At 39.3% G+C, this 15347-nt stretch overlaps 1 protein-coding gene across 1 annotated transcript in view; it reads left to right on the plus strand.

The window, feature by feature from the left end:
- Window positions 1-3077: 3077 nt before the first annotated feature.
- The window catches only part of CRLF2 (cytokine receptor like factor 2), a 32465-nt gene continuing 20195 nt past the window's right edge, over window positions 3078-15347 (plus strand). The window contains exons 1-2 of the mRNA XM_040336267.1: window positions 3078-3238; window positions 15165-15307. Coding sequence (XP_040192201.1) covers window positions 3145-3238; window positions 15165-15307 — 237 coding nt within the window. The 5' untranslated portion in view covers window positions 3078-3144. The remainder of the gene's footprint in view (window positions 3239-15164; window positions 15308-15347) is intronic.

Consider the following 15347-nt stretch of genomic DNA (forward strand, 5'->3'; position numbering starts at 1 on the left):
TTGCGCGGTCGTGCGACGTGGCTCCCAAACAAAATTTACATTCTTTTTTCCCACAAATAGAGCTTTCTTTTGGTGGTATTTGATCACCTCTGCGTTTTTTGTTTTTTGCGCTATAAACAAAAAAAGAGCGTCAATTTAAAAAGAAAAAAAAAAAAAAAAATTTAAAACAATATTTTTTACTTTTTGCTATAATAAATATCTCTATGCTCTATGCTATAAAAAATATATACAAAGACAGTTTTTTTCCTCAATTTAGGCCGATATGTATTCTTCTACATATTTTTGGTAAAAAAATCACAATAAGCGTAAATTGATTGGTTTGCGCAAAAGTTATAGCATCTACAGAATAGGGGATAGTTTTATGGCATTTTTTTAAATTAGAAATGGCGGTGATCTTCGTGATCATGACTGTGATATTATGGCGGACACATTGGACACTTTTGAAGCTATTTTGGGACCATTGTCATTTATACAGCGATCAGCGCTATAAAAATGCACTGATTACTGTGTAAATGACACTGGCAGGGAAGGGGTTAACCACTAGGGGGCGGAGAAGGGGTTAAGTGTGTCCTAGGGAGTGATTCTAACTGTGTGGGGGCTGGGCTACAAGTGACACGACAGTGATCACTGCTCCCGATGACGCCGCCATCTCTGCCGGAGTGACTTCTGGGTATCGCGGCTCCGGCGTTGTGACTGGCCGGAGCCACGATGATGTCACTCCCGCACATGTGCACGGGAGCCCCCAGTGATGCACGATCGCCTTCGGATCACCTTTGGAAAACGGCACACTCAGTTAGCCTGTGCTCAGTTAGCGTATGCGCCGTAGACATTAGTGCCGTCTTTTTTGCAAATATCTCCTAAACCGTGTAGGTTATGGAGATATTGCAAGCACCTACAGGTAAGCCTTAATGTAGGCTTACCCGTAGGTGAAAGTTGTCATTGAAAGTTTTCAACCACTTTAAGACGAGAAGCACAGAGAGAAAAAACACATAAAAGAAAAGCTAGAGCTCCACCTGCATGCTTCAAATAGAAATACAAATGGTAGCTTATTAGATTGTAAACTCTTCTAAACAGGGCCCTCTCAATCCTCTTGTATTTTATAGTATTACTAGCTGAATACCCGGCGTTGCCCGGTCTTCCTATCTTAACCTTTTGGGGAGGAAAATCATAGTAATATAAATATACCCATCTTTTATATAAGGGTGTAGGTAAGGGTTAATTTAACTGTCATATATTTTTATTTGGCATATAAGTAATATGTGTACCAGGTATTATTGAAATATCTCCAGGTGTACAGAAGTTATGTGGGAACATACATTTCCCATTGATTTGCATGGGACTTTAAACAAAAACCCCGACCCTCACAAATGGGGGTAGTTAAGGGATAAATCAACTATCCTATAGTTTAAGTGGACATATAAGTAACATGTGACCAAGTGTTATGGAAATATCTACAGCCGTTTGTAAGTTATGAAGTAACATGTATTTCCCATAGAGTTGAATGGGACTTTAAAGAAAAACCCCGACCATGGCAAATGGGGGTGGGTAAGGGTTAAACCACCTATCCTATGTTTGTTGCTGACATATAAGTAACATGTGTGCCAAGTTTCATGTTAATATCTTTAGCCGTTTGGACGTGATGCTGGAACATACATACATACATACATACACACACACACGTTGAGTTTTATATATATAGATTGTCTACCTTTTATATTGTAAAGCGCTGTTGGCTCTATATAAATCCTGTATAATAATAATAATAATAATAATAAATAATATTTTTTAACTTTTTTCTAGTTTTAACCATAATGATTTAAAAAAAAATATGCCACACCATCATTTCAACAGGTCTCACCAAACAGCTACCGGCTGATCTCACTGTTTGACAAATGCAAGGATTTTCCTTGCAAAAAAGGGAGACATTTATCAGCAGAAAAAAAAGGGGGGGGGGGGTGTTGCTTACTTTAGAATTGCTGCCTACCATATACACGGCAGAGAACTCCATTCATCTGGTTGCAGGCTTTGCCAAAATGGCAGCTGATGACCCCAGTTTCGGATGCCTTCTTTCTGCTTTGTGAAATCTGATATAATTTTGCTTATTGGCATTGCTGTCCACAATAGCAAAGGTGTGTGTGAAACATTTGTTTTCAGCGTTGCAGATATCACATACTGTCGTTAAAGGGGTTGTAAAGGAAAACAATTTTTTTCATAATAAGCATCCTTTACCTGCAGACATTCCTCTTTTCACTTCCTTATTGTTTGTTTTTGCTCAGAAGTTGCTCTATTTCTTCTCTGTTCACTTCCTGTTTGTCTGATTTTACTGACCACCGTGAAGGGAGGCTTTACTGCGGTGGTCAGTAACGTGCTCGCCCCCTCCTGGGAACTACATCTGTGCGGCAGGATGCTCTCTACGTGTTAGAGACTTCAAGGAGGTGTGAATTACTGGGCGTGCCGCAATTCATACTGGGAAATGTAGTTCTTAATGTCTACCTTGCAGACATTAATTTTAGGCAATTTTTTTTTCCTTTACAACTCCTTTATGTTAATTGCTTTATCATACAATACATAATCTACATAAAAGACACAACCATGAAGCATTGAGAACAGTGAGGCCCCGTACACACGACCAGTTTCCTCGGCAGAATTCAGCTTCCGACCGAGTTTCTGGCTGAATTCTGCCGAGGAAACTGGTCGTGTGTACAGTTTCGGCCGAGGAAGCCGACGAGGAGCTCGACGAGGAAATAGAGAACATGTTCTCTATTTCCTCGTTGTTCTATGGGAGCTCTCGTCCCGCCGAGCTCCTCGGCGGCTTCAGTGCTGAACTGGCCGAGGAACTCGATGTGTTTGGCACGTCGAGTTCCTCGGCCGTGTGTACGAGGCTTGAAGAAGAGTGGGGTGTTTGCAGCTTAGCAAAGCAAGTTGTGTATTCATTTCTAGACTCCAATAATAATAAATAAAATCTGGCTGTAGCTATCGCAGAACCATGCATATACTGTATATATTGATACTCTGTATTGTAGTTCTTCCTGTTGTCATTTCCTCAAACTGTTTCCCTTGGTATAAATCAGTGAAGATCTTTTTTACTGACAATGGGTCACAGCAGTCATAAAATAGCCTGGTGTCTGCCTTGCAATACATCAAATGTTTCACATGGACAGATTGGCGCTGGCAATGTTCCTTCTTCTCTACACTCTATTAATTGTTGATGGGGAAGAAAATATCAATGAATTTAAAGGTAACTTAAATTATGCTTTTAGTCTGACAGCTGCAGGAGAAGTCTTGGGACTTCTTAGAATAAATGTCTTTTTTTTTTCATTTGTATTTACATGCCCAATGACATAAAATCATGACTGTTAAATGATATAATTTTTTTTAATGTCAGGTAATAGTATATTTGGTATTTCTGTTTGATGTCATTGTTATAATGCTCTGCTACAATTTATATTACTGCCTAAGAGTTCAACTTTACTTGCTTGACTGGTCACAGGATTTGTAAAGACTATTACTATAACAATTATAAGAAGAACTATTATCTTTTGTAATGCTTATTAGATATGCATGTATAAGATGGCCGTACATGTTGAAACCAACAGTTTTAGATGTGTGTATGTGTTAGAACCTCTGTCAGGGTTTTATTGCTGTCTGTGTGCGCAATGGGTAGATTCACTGTCTAGGTTTGTCTATTGCCCCTAAGGGCCAGTTCACACCAGACGCAGTTCTGTACAGATCTTTTGTGTGCATTTTTTCTGCACAAAATGCATGCACAGTGTTTTCCATGTATTCCAATGGCTCTAGTTCACACCATGCAGTCAGTTTCCCGTCAGTTTCCACACCGGAAACTGACTGCATGGTGTGAACTAGAGCCAACCAGAGCCATTGGAATACATGGAAAACACTGTGCATGCATTTTTAGTGCAGAAAAAATGCACATGAAACTGTACGGAACTGCGTCTGGTGTGAACTGGCCCTTAAAGTGAAAATATCCTACATTTTAAGATGACACCAAAACTGAAGAAGAGAGGTTATTTTCCAATGAGAACACTTGATCAGGTAACTATTGTCTAAGATGGGATTTCCATTTTTTTCTCTGACTTCCTGTTGTGTCTATGGGAATACATTCTCTCTAATGAGATACAGACAGCAAAAATAAAGCAAAGACAACCAACAGGGGTTTTATCTATTCCCTACCCTAAATGTAACTAAAAAAGTTTGGGCTTCAATATACTTTAATATATAAAAACGTTGTACTAATTTAGATACATGGGGACAACTCTTTTTGATGTTGGTATCTTGCCACTGATTATAAATAATAGGCTTTCTACAGTAAAGATTGGTAGCCAGAGATCATGTGTATGTGGGCTGTCCACGCTATAAGCTAACAACATGTTTTTGTATCCTTGGCAAGAGTTCATTTTTATTAAAATAATAATGTGATATGGAAATGCTAATATCCATCCTATTGATTCATGTGAAGTGTGAATACTTGTGATAGGCTCACTTTAATCTCAGTTGCTATACAAGTTGCTGGGGCGCTTACTGGTTTTAAGAAAATTTAGCAGTTTGTGACAATTGTTGTCTCTATGCAGTCAGTCAAACTAACTGTTTTGGTACAATAAATATGATTAGTTTCAGTAAAGCAGGGGCAACATTTGGTTGCACAACTATTTAGGCATTGGTGTGTGCAACCTATTGCATTACGGTGTGCACCCCAAAACGTGTGTGTGTTTTATATACATTATTATTATACAAGATTTATACAGCGCCGAATAGTTTACACAGCGCTTTACAATGTAGAGAGGGGACATCACAATTACAGTACAGTATGTATAGACGTACATATACATACACATAAAACACACACACATACTTAAGCAGCCCATAGATTATACGATTTTCTTTTCTTCCACCACAGGTAGAAGGAAAGAAAACTACTCGATTCCCCCATCACCACAGTTATGCCCTATACACACGATCAGTTTGTCTGATGAAAACTTACCGATGGACCGTTTTCATCGGACGAACCGGTTGTGTGTGGGCCCCATCAGTTTTTTTCCCATCGGTGAAAAAAAATAGAGCCTGTTTTCAAATTTTTGTATGGTTAAGAACCGATAGAAAAAAATTATCGTCTGTGGGGAAATCCATTGGTCAAAAATCCACGCATGCTCAGAATCAAGTCGACGCATGCCCGAAGCATTGAACTTAATTTTTCTCAGCACGTTGTTGTGTTTTACGTCACTGCGTTGGACACGATCGGATTTTTAACCTATGGTGTGTAGGCAAGACTGATGAAAGTCAGCTTCATCGGATATCTGATGGAAAAATCCATTGGTTCGTTTTCATCAGATGAACCGATCGTGTGTACAGGGCATTAGTGTTGATGGGGGAGTCCCTCATACTGCACTTTTGTATTCTCACAGCAAGAGGTTTTCCCACAATCACACAATAATGATTACTGCTGGCAGCTATAGCCACTGAAAGAAAGAAAGAAAGATAGAGAAAGAAAGAAAGAAAGAAAGAAAGAAAGAAAGAAAGAAAGAAAGAAAGAAAGAAAGAAAGAAAGAAAGGGAGAAGGAAATAAAAAAACAAGAAAGAGAGAGAGAGAAAAGGAAAGAGAGGAAAAAAGGGAAAGAAGGAAAGAAGTAACGAAAAAATAAAAGAAAGTGAAGAAAAGGAAAAAAAGACAAAGAAAGAGAGAGAGAAAGAGAGAGAGAGAGATAGAAAGGAAGGAAGAAAGAAAGAAAGGGAGAAGGAAATAAAGAAAAAAGAAAGAGATAGAGAGAGAGAAAGAAAGAGAGAGAGAAAGAAGGAAAAAAGTAAAGAAAGAATAAATAAAAAGAGAAGGAAAGAAGGAAAGGAAAAAAAGACAAAGAAAGAGAGAGAGAAAGATAGAAAGGAAGACAAAAATAAAGAGAGAGAGAGAGAGAAAGAGAAAGAAGTAAAGGAAAAAATACAAGAAATAGAAAGAAGAGAGAGAGAGAGAGAGAATAAAGAAAGAAATGAGGAAAGAAAAAAAAGAGAGATAGATAAAGAGAAAGGAAGAACAGACCGAGGCATTCTTCTCTCCTGTTTGTATAGAGTGGTTTAATGGAGAGGGGCCCATGCACAGACCCATGCATTTAGGGATGACCTTAGTGATGACTGTACATGTTAAAATAACTAGTTTAGAGACACTGTAAAGTAAAATTTAATGATCAAATCCTGGTCCATTTTAGAAGGACCAGGATTTGATCATTAAGAACTCAATCATATACCCCTATTATAAAACATTCAAGTAGAGCTCCACTCCAAAATGAGTTTACTTTGAGCAGAAGAGTACATTATTAATACATCTGCCTGCTCTTTGTGATTCAACAGAGAAATCACTTCCATCCACAGTCTGCTCTTTCTTGGACGACATACCATATTTACTGGTTTCGTATGTGAGTGGGTTTTATATAATGATATTCCTTTGAAGGAAGAAGGTTTAAAGAAATCTACTACGGGTAAAATATTGGGACAGTCATTGCTGGTCTACTTCCTTAAAAAGCTGACATTCTTATACTGTTTATACCTATTTCATCGGGCCTATTAACAGATAAGATAAAAAAACAGGCACTTCTAGAACTTGCACCCCAATGAGATCCTTCTACTTTTACCTGATGTAAAAAGGTCTACCACATCTGTGATAACTTTTCAAAGCATATAAACAAGATTGGTGTCAGGCTTCTGACTATCTTCTGCATATAGATTCTAATTTTAAGTTGGAATTCTTTGTTTTTTTTTTAATGACAAGCTGTACAGTCTCTGTCACCATGCTTCACAGCTAGAATGAGATTTGGGTTATAAAGCGTTTTGCATTCTCCAAATACTATACACATTTTCCATCAGATTCAGAATTGTTTTCATCTGTCCTCAAAACACTCCAGAAGTGTTATGTTATATCCAGGTAATCTTTAGCAAACCTCTATTTCTAGAACATGAATGCAAGGGTTCACAACAAAAAGGAGGCAGCACCATTTTTATTATTTTTTTTTTGGTTGCATACCTTATCTTGTTCATAATAATCCTCTTTCAATTGGTGAAAAAAGGAAGCAGCTCTGATTCTTAGTTTCCGTGTTTCTTAACAGATGGAGCTGCCTTTTTATAATGTTGGGAGTAAGGACAAGGCAGCTATAAAATTTTAAATTTGTGTGTTAAAAAAAATATTATCTGTACTGAATCATGTTTTAAGTGGGAAAAACACTTTGGCCCAGATTCTGAAAGGGCTTACGTCGGCGCAACGCAATGTACGCCGTCGTAAGTCCTAATCTGGGCCGTCGTATCTATGCGACTGATTCTTAGAATCAGTTACGCATAGATATCCATTAGATCTCACAGGCGTAAGGCTCTTACGCTGTCGGATCTTAAATGCATTTTTTTTTCCGCGCTAGGTGTCGCCTCCATCGTTTTCCCCGTCGAGTATGCAAATTAGCTAGATACACGACGTTTCCGTAAGTTTTGTGCGGCGTAAAGTTGCCCCTGCTATATGAGGGGCAACCAATGTTAAGTATGGCCGTCGTTCCCGCATCGAAATGTAAAAATTTACGTTGTTTGCGTAAGTCGTCCGTGAATGGGGCTGGACGCCATTTACGTTCACGTCGAAACCAATGACGTCCTTGCGACGTCATTTGGAGCAGTGCACCCTGGGATATTTTCCGGACGGCGCATGCGCAGTACGTTCGGCGCAGGGAACGCGCCTGATTTAAATGCTACACGCCCCCTACCCGGCTAATTTGAATTAGGCGGGCTTGCGCGGGGTGATTTACGCTACGCCGCCGCAACTTTACAGGCAAGTTCTTTGTGAATAAAGCACTTGCCTGTAAAACTTGCGGCGGCGAAACGTAAATCAGATACGTTACGCCCGCACAGTTTTACGCCCATATACGAGAATCTGGGCCTTTGAGCTCAAGTAAATAAAACAAGAAAAAAAAAAAAAAAATTAAACTTTGTTTTTTTGTTTGCCAAAGGTTAGTAAAACTGGAGCTGCCTCCTTATTGCTGAGAGCCCTCCAATCCTACATCCCAATATGTGTAAGTCCCACACTAAACTGTGTGCCTGAGATTATTTTTAAAAACAAAAAGCTCTTTTGTTATTAGTCATTTAATATAGACCAGTATATTACACTGTATTTCAATTTTTTTTATTTTTTATTTAACAAGCAAACATTTTTACCCATTTGCATTTGTTTCATTGAATTAATTTCATAGTGTCACATTAATGTAATATACACAGAACTGTAAAAAAATATATATTTATTACAATAAAAGTTGTACTTTGTATATGTAGTAAATCCTAATCGTTTTGATATGATTACCGTATATACTTGAGTTTAAGCCGACCCGAATATAAGCCGAGGCTCCTAATTTTACCACAAAAAAATGTGAAAACGTATTAACTCGAGTATAAGCCTAAGGTGAGAAATGCAGCAGCTACTGTAAGTTTTTATTCGATTTTTATTCAATTTTGCATCTGCGAAGGAGGTGCAGCATTGGCATATATCAGACCCTGGTTAATGGGTTGTGTCAGCTGAACAGCGCCATACCTACCCTTTAAATTTAAAATTCTTGAATAAGTTGGCTAACTTGTAGTCCCACAGGGATAAATAGATGACCCCAAAGGATTGTTGTCACCAAAAAGTGCTCAAACATATAAAGTTAATTAAAAGATGGTTAAAAAAAAAAACATAAAAACCAGACTGGTCAGTAAAACTGACAAACATCACATAATCAGAAAAGCCATAAGCAACAAGGAGGGTTTAACATACCAAACAGGGCTGCTGAAGAGGAGAAGGGAAGTGGTCTGCCCTGGTAAAGATCACTCCATCCCAAGGGGGTCAGCTGGAACCAATTCAGGCATGGGAAGCCCTGCTGTGCTGCCAACGTAAGGTGCAGATGGAAGGATGGCTGGGGAAAGCTGTCAGTACATTGGTAAAGACATCTGTGTGTGCAGCAGCGGACCCAAACGTAGTAAATAGTGCACAGACTCGGTCTGACTGGCCAGGACGGATACATGGCGCGGAAGGATGACGTCAAAGGCTGGGAACAGCGCCAGCGCCGTCGGTAAGCTAATAACAGGAGGATGATGGATGTGGTGTGAAACAGTCTGTCACATCCACACACCCCGCCTCATCCTCGGAACACTCAGTTTCCTATCACAGATAGTTTTGGACAGCCGCCTGAAATCACAGCGCCGGGAGAGCAGGCGCACAAGGCCTCTGATAGACACAGACTTGAGTATAAGCAGAGGGGGGCATTTTCAGCATGAAAAAATGTGCTGAAAAACTTGGCTTATACTCGATTATATACGGTATATCTATTATGTATATCGGCTGTTTAAGATATATAAAGTATATACTGTCAGTAAATTTTACTTAGGCCCCTTTCAGACTGGGGCGGGAGCTGCGGTGGCGGTATAACGCCGCTAAAAATAGCGGCGCTATACCGCCGGAATTGCCGCGGGTATCAGCCGCTAGCGGTGCGGTATTAACCCCCGCTAGCGGCCGATAAAGAGTTAATACCGCCCGCAATGCGCCTCTATAGAGGCGCATTGCGGGCGGTATTGCCGCGGTTCCCATTGTTTTCAATGGGAAGGAGCGGTGAAGGAGCGGTATACATGCCGCTCCTCTCACCGCTCCAAAGATGCTGCTGACAGGAGATTTTTTTGTCTCCCGCCAGCGCATCGCCTCAGTGTGAAAGCCCTCGGGCTTTCACATTGAGTCTGCAGTGCAGGAGTTTTTCAGGCGGGATAGCAGCGCTATTTTTAGCGCTTTACCGCCTGAAAAACTCCTCAATGTGAAAGGGGCCTTATAGTTTAGCTATTTAATTAATAGGTTTCACATTGCACTCAGAATATTCAAACAAATTAAACTGTATTTTTTTCAACCAAAATGTTAAGCAGCAAACATTTTGTTTATGGCCCTATTACTACTGTTATTGATAACAGATTAGCACTTAGTAGCTTACTATTATTACAGGTGCCCATTTACAGCACACCTACAAGCATTTGCTTCTTTTTTCTTAACATGAATTCCCAGAAGAACCCATATTGAGGTTATATCAACTACCAACATACATTCATGTGAAAAATAGGCTTCACCCAATGGAAATTGTTGACTTTTTCAACCAATTTAGACAGGCAAACATTAGATCCTTAACCAAACAGTAGCTACAGATAATGGTAATGTACTTGAATAGAAACACAAAAAGTATTGAATTTCAGTCACTTATTCAATAAAAATATGAACAGGTGAATTGTGCACTGTGGCAAAAGTAAGTACAACATTACAAGTTGGTATTGCCCCCTCTAGCAGAAATTACTTCTTGTACTCATTTTGTATAACTGACCACCACATTTCCACACTGAAATCTGTGATCACTTATCCATGCATAATTCTTTCAGTTGTAAAGAGATGTCTGTGGTGTTCCTTGCATGAACTGCCTGTTTCAAAATGTTTATGCACAATTTAAATGGGAATCAAATCAGGACTTTGACTAGGCCAGTCCATAACACCCTGTTTCGTATTTTGCAGCTATACCCTAGTCGGTTTGCTAGTGTGCTTAGGATTATTAACGTGTTGAAAGTCAAATTTGCGATTCAACTTGCAGTTCGACTCAAGCACACTATGAAATGATGCAAAATGTATAGTTGGTTGTTAGGAGTTTCTTCTCCTAAACTACTGTTTTTGATTTGTGGCAACATGTCTATTGTTATGCCGCGTACACACGGTCGTTTTTCGGCATGAAAAAAATGAAATTTTTCAGCATGTCCAAAAAACGTAATTTTTCCAACTTCATCATTAAAAATGATGTTGACCACACACCATCATTTTTGAATAATGATGAACAAAGCGCGGTGACGTGCAACACGTACGACGGCACTCTGAAGGGGAAGTTCTATTCGCCTTTGGGCTGCTTTTAGCTGATTCCATGTTAGTAAAAGACGATTCGCGCTTTTTTGTCTGTTACAGCGTGATGAATGTGCTTACTCCATTATGAACGGTAGTTTTACCAGAATGAGCGCTCCCGTCTCATAACTCGCTTCTGGGCATGCGCGGGTTTAAAACGTCGTCTTAGCCCACATACAATCATTTTTTACAACCCGAAAAATTACATTTTTTCAGAAGCCGAAAAACGATGTGAAGCCCACACACGATGATTTTAAATGACGTTTTTAAAAAATTCATTTTTTTTCATGCCGAAAAACGATCGTGTGTACGCGCCTATAATGTGACTAAGCAACTGAATCTTTGATTGACCATGTTTTCAATGGAAAACTGTAATCTTTCTCCAAGTCCTTTTTGGACAACAAAGGATTTTTCTTAAAGTGGATGTAAACCCGATTCATGAAATTTGAGCTGGGCACATATATCTGCAGTGTTTTGTTATCTCTCTTTTAAGCACTATGTCCCGTAGCTGTCTCCTGCTTAGTTCCTCTGTTATCAGCCTGATAACTCCTGACAAGTTCTCCATCAACTGAGATAAAAGCAGCCTGAGTTTTGTGTTGGGGGGATGTTATAAATAGATTAGCAGAGCCCTGAACTATTCAACCAACAGAGCTGAAAGTCTCTACCTATGAGGAGAGGGGGTGTGTGCCTTTCCTCCAATCAGCTGTCTTGGTTGTATTCCCAGGCTTTACTGCAGTGCTAACCAGGAAGAAAAAATCTCTTAACACAATGTGCACTTTCTAAACAGTATATAAAGCTGAAGGCAAGATATACATGTAAAACTTATGTAGGGAGATTTGTTTAATCTCTGTGTATCATCTGAGACTGTTCACTTCACTGGGTACATGTGAAGGTTTACATCCACTTTAATACATCTCATCCAGATTGAATTGTTGCAATCTCTTATTGTTGTAGCTGCATGCATTTGGCCTCAGCTGTTGAAACTGTTGATCACCCCTCAATTACATTTTGGGGTTCTCTGAGATTTTTTTTAGTATGACAGTTAGCTCTGGGGTTAAAATTGCAGGGACGAACAGTCCTGGGAAAATTAGCAGTTGTTTTAAATCTACACCACTCGAAGATAATTTTTTCTACAATGGAATGATTTAAAATAACTTGACAATCTTTTTAAATCCCATGCCAGACTCGTAGGCATCCACACCTTTCTTTCTGAGGATCTTAGGTTTCATCCACACTGGCACTCCTGTTTTTAGCTTTTCTAAATACAGCAAAAGTCATCTGGGAAGTATGCACAACTTTTATACCCCTCGGATATCGTTTTCCTGCATTTAGAGATTCCTGCTTTAAAACAGATTTAGCCATGTTTAGTTGTGTTTACTCACATTTCTATGAGTCTAGCTGTGTCATGATATGTAGATATTCACCAGCACATCAAGGATCGTCAATTTCATCCAAACGTTTTTCTATTCAAGAAAGATCACATCACAAGACAGTGTAGTGCAACATTTCGGAGCCACGCAGGACCCCTTCGTCAGACATATGATGATCACATGCCTGACAAAAGGGGTACAGCGTGGTTTCAAAATGTTGCACTACACTGTCTTCTGATGTGATATTTCTTGAATAAAAAAATGTTTGGTTAAAATTGATGATCCTTGGTGTTCTGGCGAATATCTACATATTTCATAAGTTCCAGTATCCAGCTGGCATTCGCTCCAGCACCCAGTACGATGGAAATATGGACTGTAACTGTGTCTAGAGTCTCTAATCTAGAGTCTCTAATCAGATCCCAGATGCACAAAATAAATTTTTCTTTAATTGTAGCTAAATTACACTATTGAAAAATGATTACATTAATTTTGTGTTTGGAAATTTCTTATAAATGCATACAAAATACTTTATTTTCTTTCTTTTCTAAAAGCTTGTGGCAAAAACATGATCTTCAAATGACTCATCATGCTTCTAATTAAATACTTCGGAGGGTCTTCTTTGCAAAATGTGGGTGTTTCTCCTGTCCTGTTACTTCAGGGCCTTAAAAAATGTGATAGATAGTCAAAAAATTAGAGTAGAAGAATGTGTTTTGGTGTGTAATTCTAATGCCGCGTACACACAATCATTTTTCGGGTTGTAAAAAACTGAGTTTTTAAGGGTCTAGAAAAAACAACGTTTTTTTTAACCCGATCATTTAGAAGGCCTTGCCTACACACGATCGTGAAAAAAAAATGCTCTAGCAAAGCGCGGTGACGTACAACACGTACGACGGCACTATAAAGGGGAAGTTCCTTTCGGATGGCGCCACCCTTTGGACTGCTTTAGCTGATTTTGTGTTAGTAAAAGACGATTTGCGCTTTTCTGTCTGTTACAGCGTGATGAATGTGTTTACTCTATTACGAACGCTAGTTTTACCAGAACGAGTGCTCCCGTCTCATAACTTGTTTCTGAGCATGCGCGGATTTTTCACGTCGTTAAAGCCCACACACGACCATTTTTTACAACCTTAAAAACGACAACGTTAAAAACGTTGTAAAAAAATTGGGCACGTTCAAATATTTTTTTGCCCGTTTTTCAGAACCCGAAAAATGCTCTGAAGCCCACACACGATCGTTTTTAATGACATTAAAAAAAAACTTCATTTTTTTCAACCCGAAAAATGATCGTGTGTACGCGGCATAAGTATGCCTATGCCATGAGTAATACATTACCTGTTAATATGACAACTTTGTGAAATCAAATCAAACGTCATTTCCAAAAAATTGTGGCAAAAAAATGACAACTTCAAAAAAACTCAAAATACGTTTTACTAAATGCACTGGAGTATCTATGGGCCAGATTCACAAAAAACTCGGGCGGTGTAATGTAAAGACGATACTTTACGCCGCCGGAGTTTTTTGGGAAGTTTTCAGCGTAAGTGCCTGATCCTCAAAGAACTTACCTGTAAACTTGCGGCGGAGTAACGTAAAGCCGTCCGGCGCAAGCCCGCCCAATTCAAATGGGGCGTGTACCATTTAAATTAGGCGCGCTCCCGCGCCGGACGTTCTGCGCATGCTCTATTCGCAATTTTCCCGACGTGCTTTGCGCAAAATTACGGTGGCCCGACGTGTTTGTGAATCGCGATGTGCGTAACGTACTTACGGCGGAAAAAAAAATATTCAAATTTGACGCGGGAACGACGGCCATACTTTAACATGGGCTGTGTAAAGTTAAGGCATGAAAAAACATGACTAACTTTGCGACGGGAAAAAAAGACTTGCGACGACGTAACGAACGCGAAAACCTTTGTGGATCGCTGTAAAACCTCATTTGCATACCCGACGCTGGAAAACGACGCGAACTCCACCCAGCGGCGGCCGAAGTTTTGCATCCTAAGATCCGACGGTGTAAGTCAATTACACCTGTCGGATCTTAGGGCTATCTATGCGTAACTGATTCTATGAATCAGCCGCATAGATACGGCAAGAGATACGACGGTGTATCAGGAGATACGTCGTCGTATCTCTTCTGTGAATCTGGCCCACTGTTCCTAAAGTGGGTTATTTCAGGATGTTTGTACTGTTCTGGCATTTTAAACCCTCATGAAATAAGGGTTGATCAAATTTCAAATATATACTGTATATACCACAGTTTGCAGACTAAATAAAATACTCTTTTTTACCAAAGAAATGTAGCAAAATACATTTGGTATAACTTTATGTATTGGCAATTGTTATGCCGCGTACACACGATCATTTTTCAGGTTCTGAAAAACAACGTTTTTCAGGCTCTAGAAAAAAACAATGTTTTTTTCAACTTGATCATTAAAACAGCGTTGCCTACACACAATCATGAAAAAAAAATGCTCTAGCAAAGCGCAGTGACGTACGACGGCACTATAAAGGGGAAGTTCCATGTGGAACTTCCCCTTTATACAGCGTGATGAATGTGCTTACTCCAGCGTGATGAATGTGCTTACTCCATTACGAACGCTAGTTTTACCAGAACGAGCGCTCCCGCCTCATAACTTGCTTCTGAGCATGAGCGGGTTTTTCACGTCGTTAAAGCCCACACACGATCATTTTTTACAACACGAAAAACAACATGTTTAAAACGTCGTGAAAAAATAGCGCATTTTCGAAAAAAATTTTTTTCCAGAGTGTATGTGTTGAATGCATGTATTGATACTGTAATGTATCAACTGTAGGAGCAATTGAAGCTATTCAGTTATTCTCCAAGCAGTACTATAGTAATTGCATAATTTTCTTAGGTCCTCCAAGAAATTTGACTTTAAGATGGGAAAATGAGAAAATGGTCATTCAAAGTGTGTGGGAACCTTTTGGACAAGAATTAGATCATGATTGCTTTGATATGGTTCTGCAGTTTAGAACAAGAAAAACTACAGAGTGGCAGGTAAGCATAATTTTTCATGGTTGGCAATAATGATGAGCAG

Source organism: Rana temporaria, chromosome 2 (assembly GCF_905171775.1).
Source record: "Rana temporaria chromosome 2, aRanTem1.1, whole genome shotgun sequence".
Classification (NCBI taxonomy): Eukaryota; Metazoa; Chordata; class Amphibia; order Anura; family Ranidae; genus Rana; species Rana temporaria.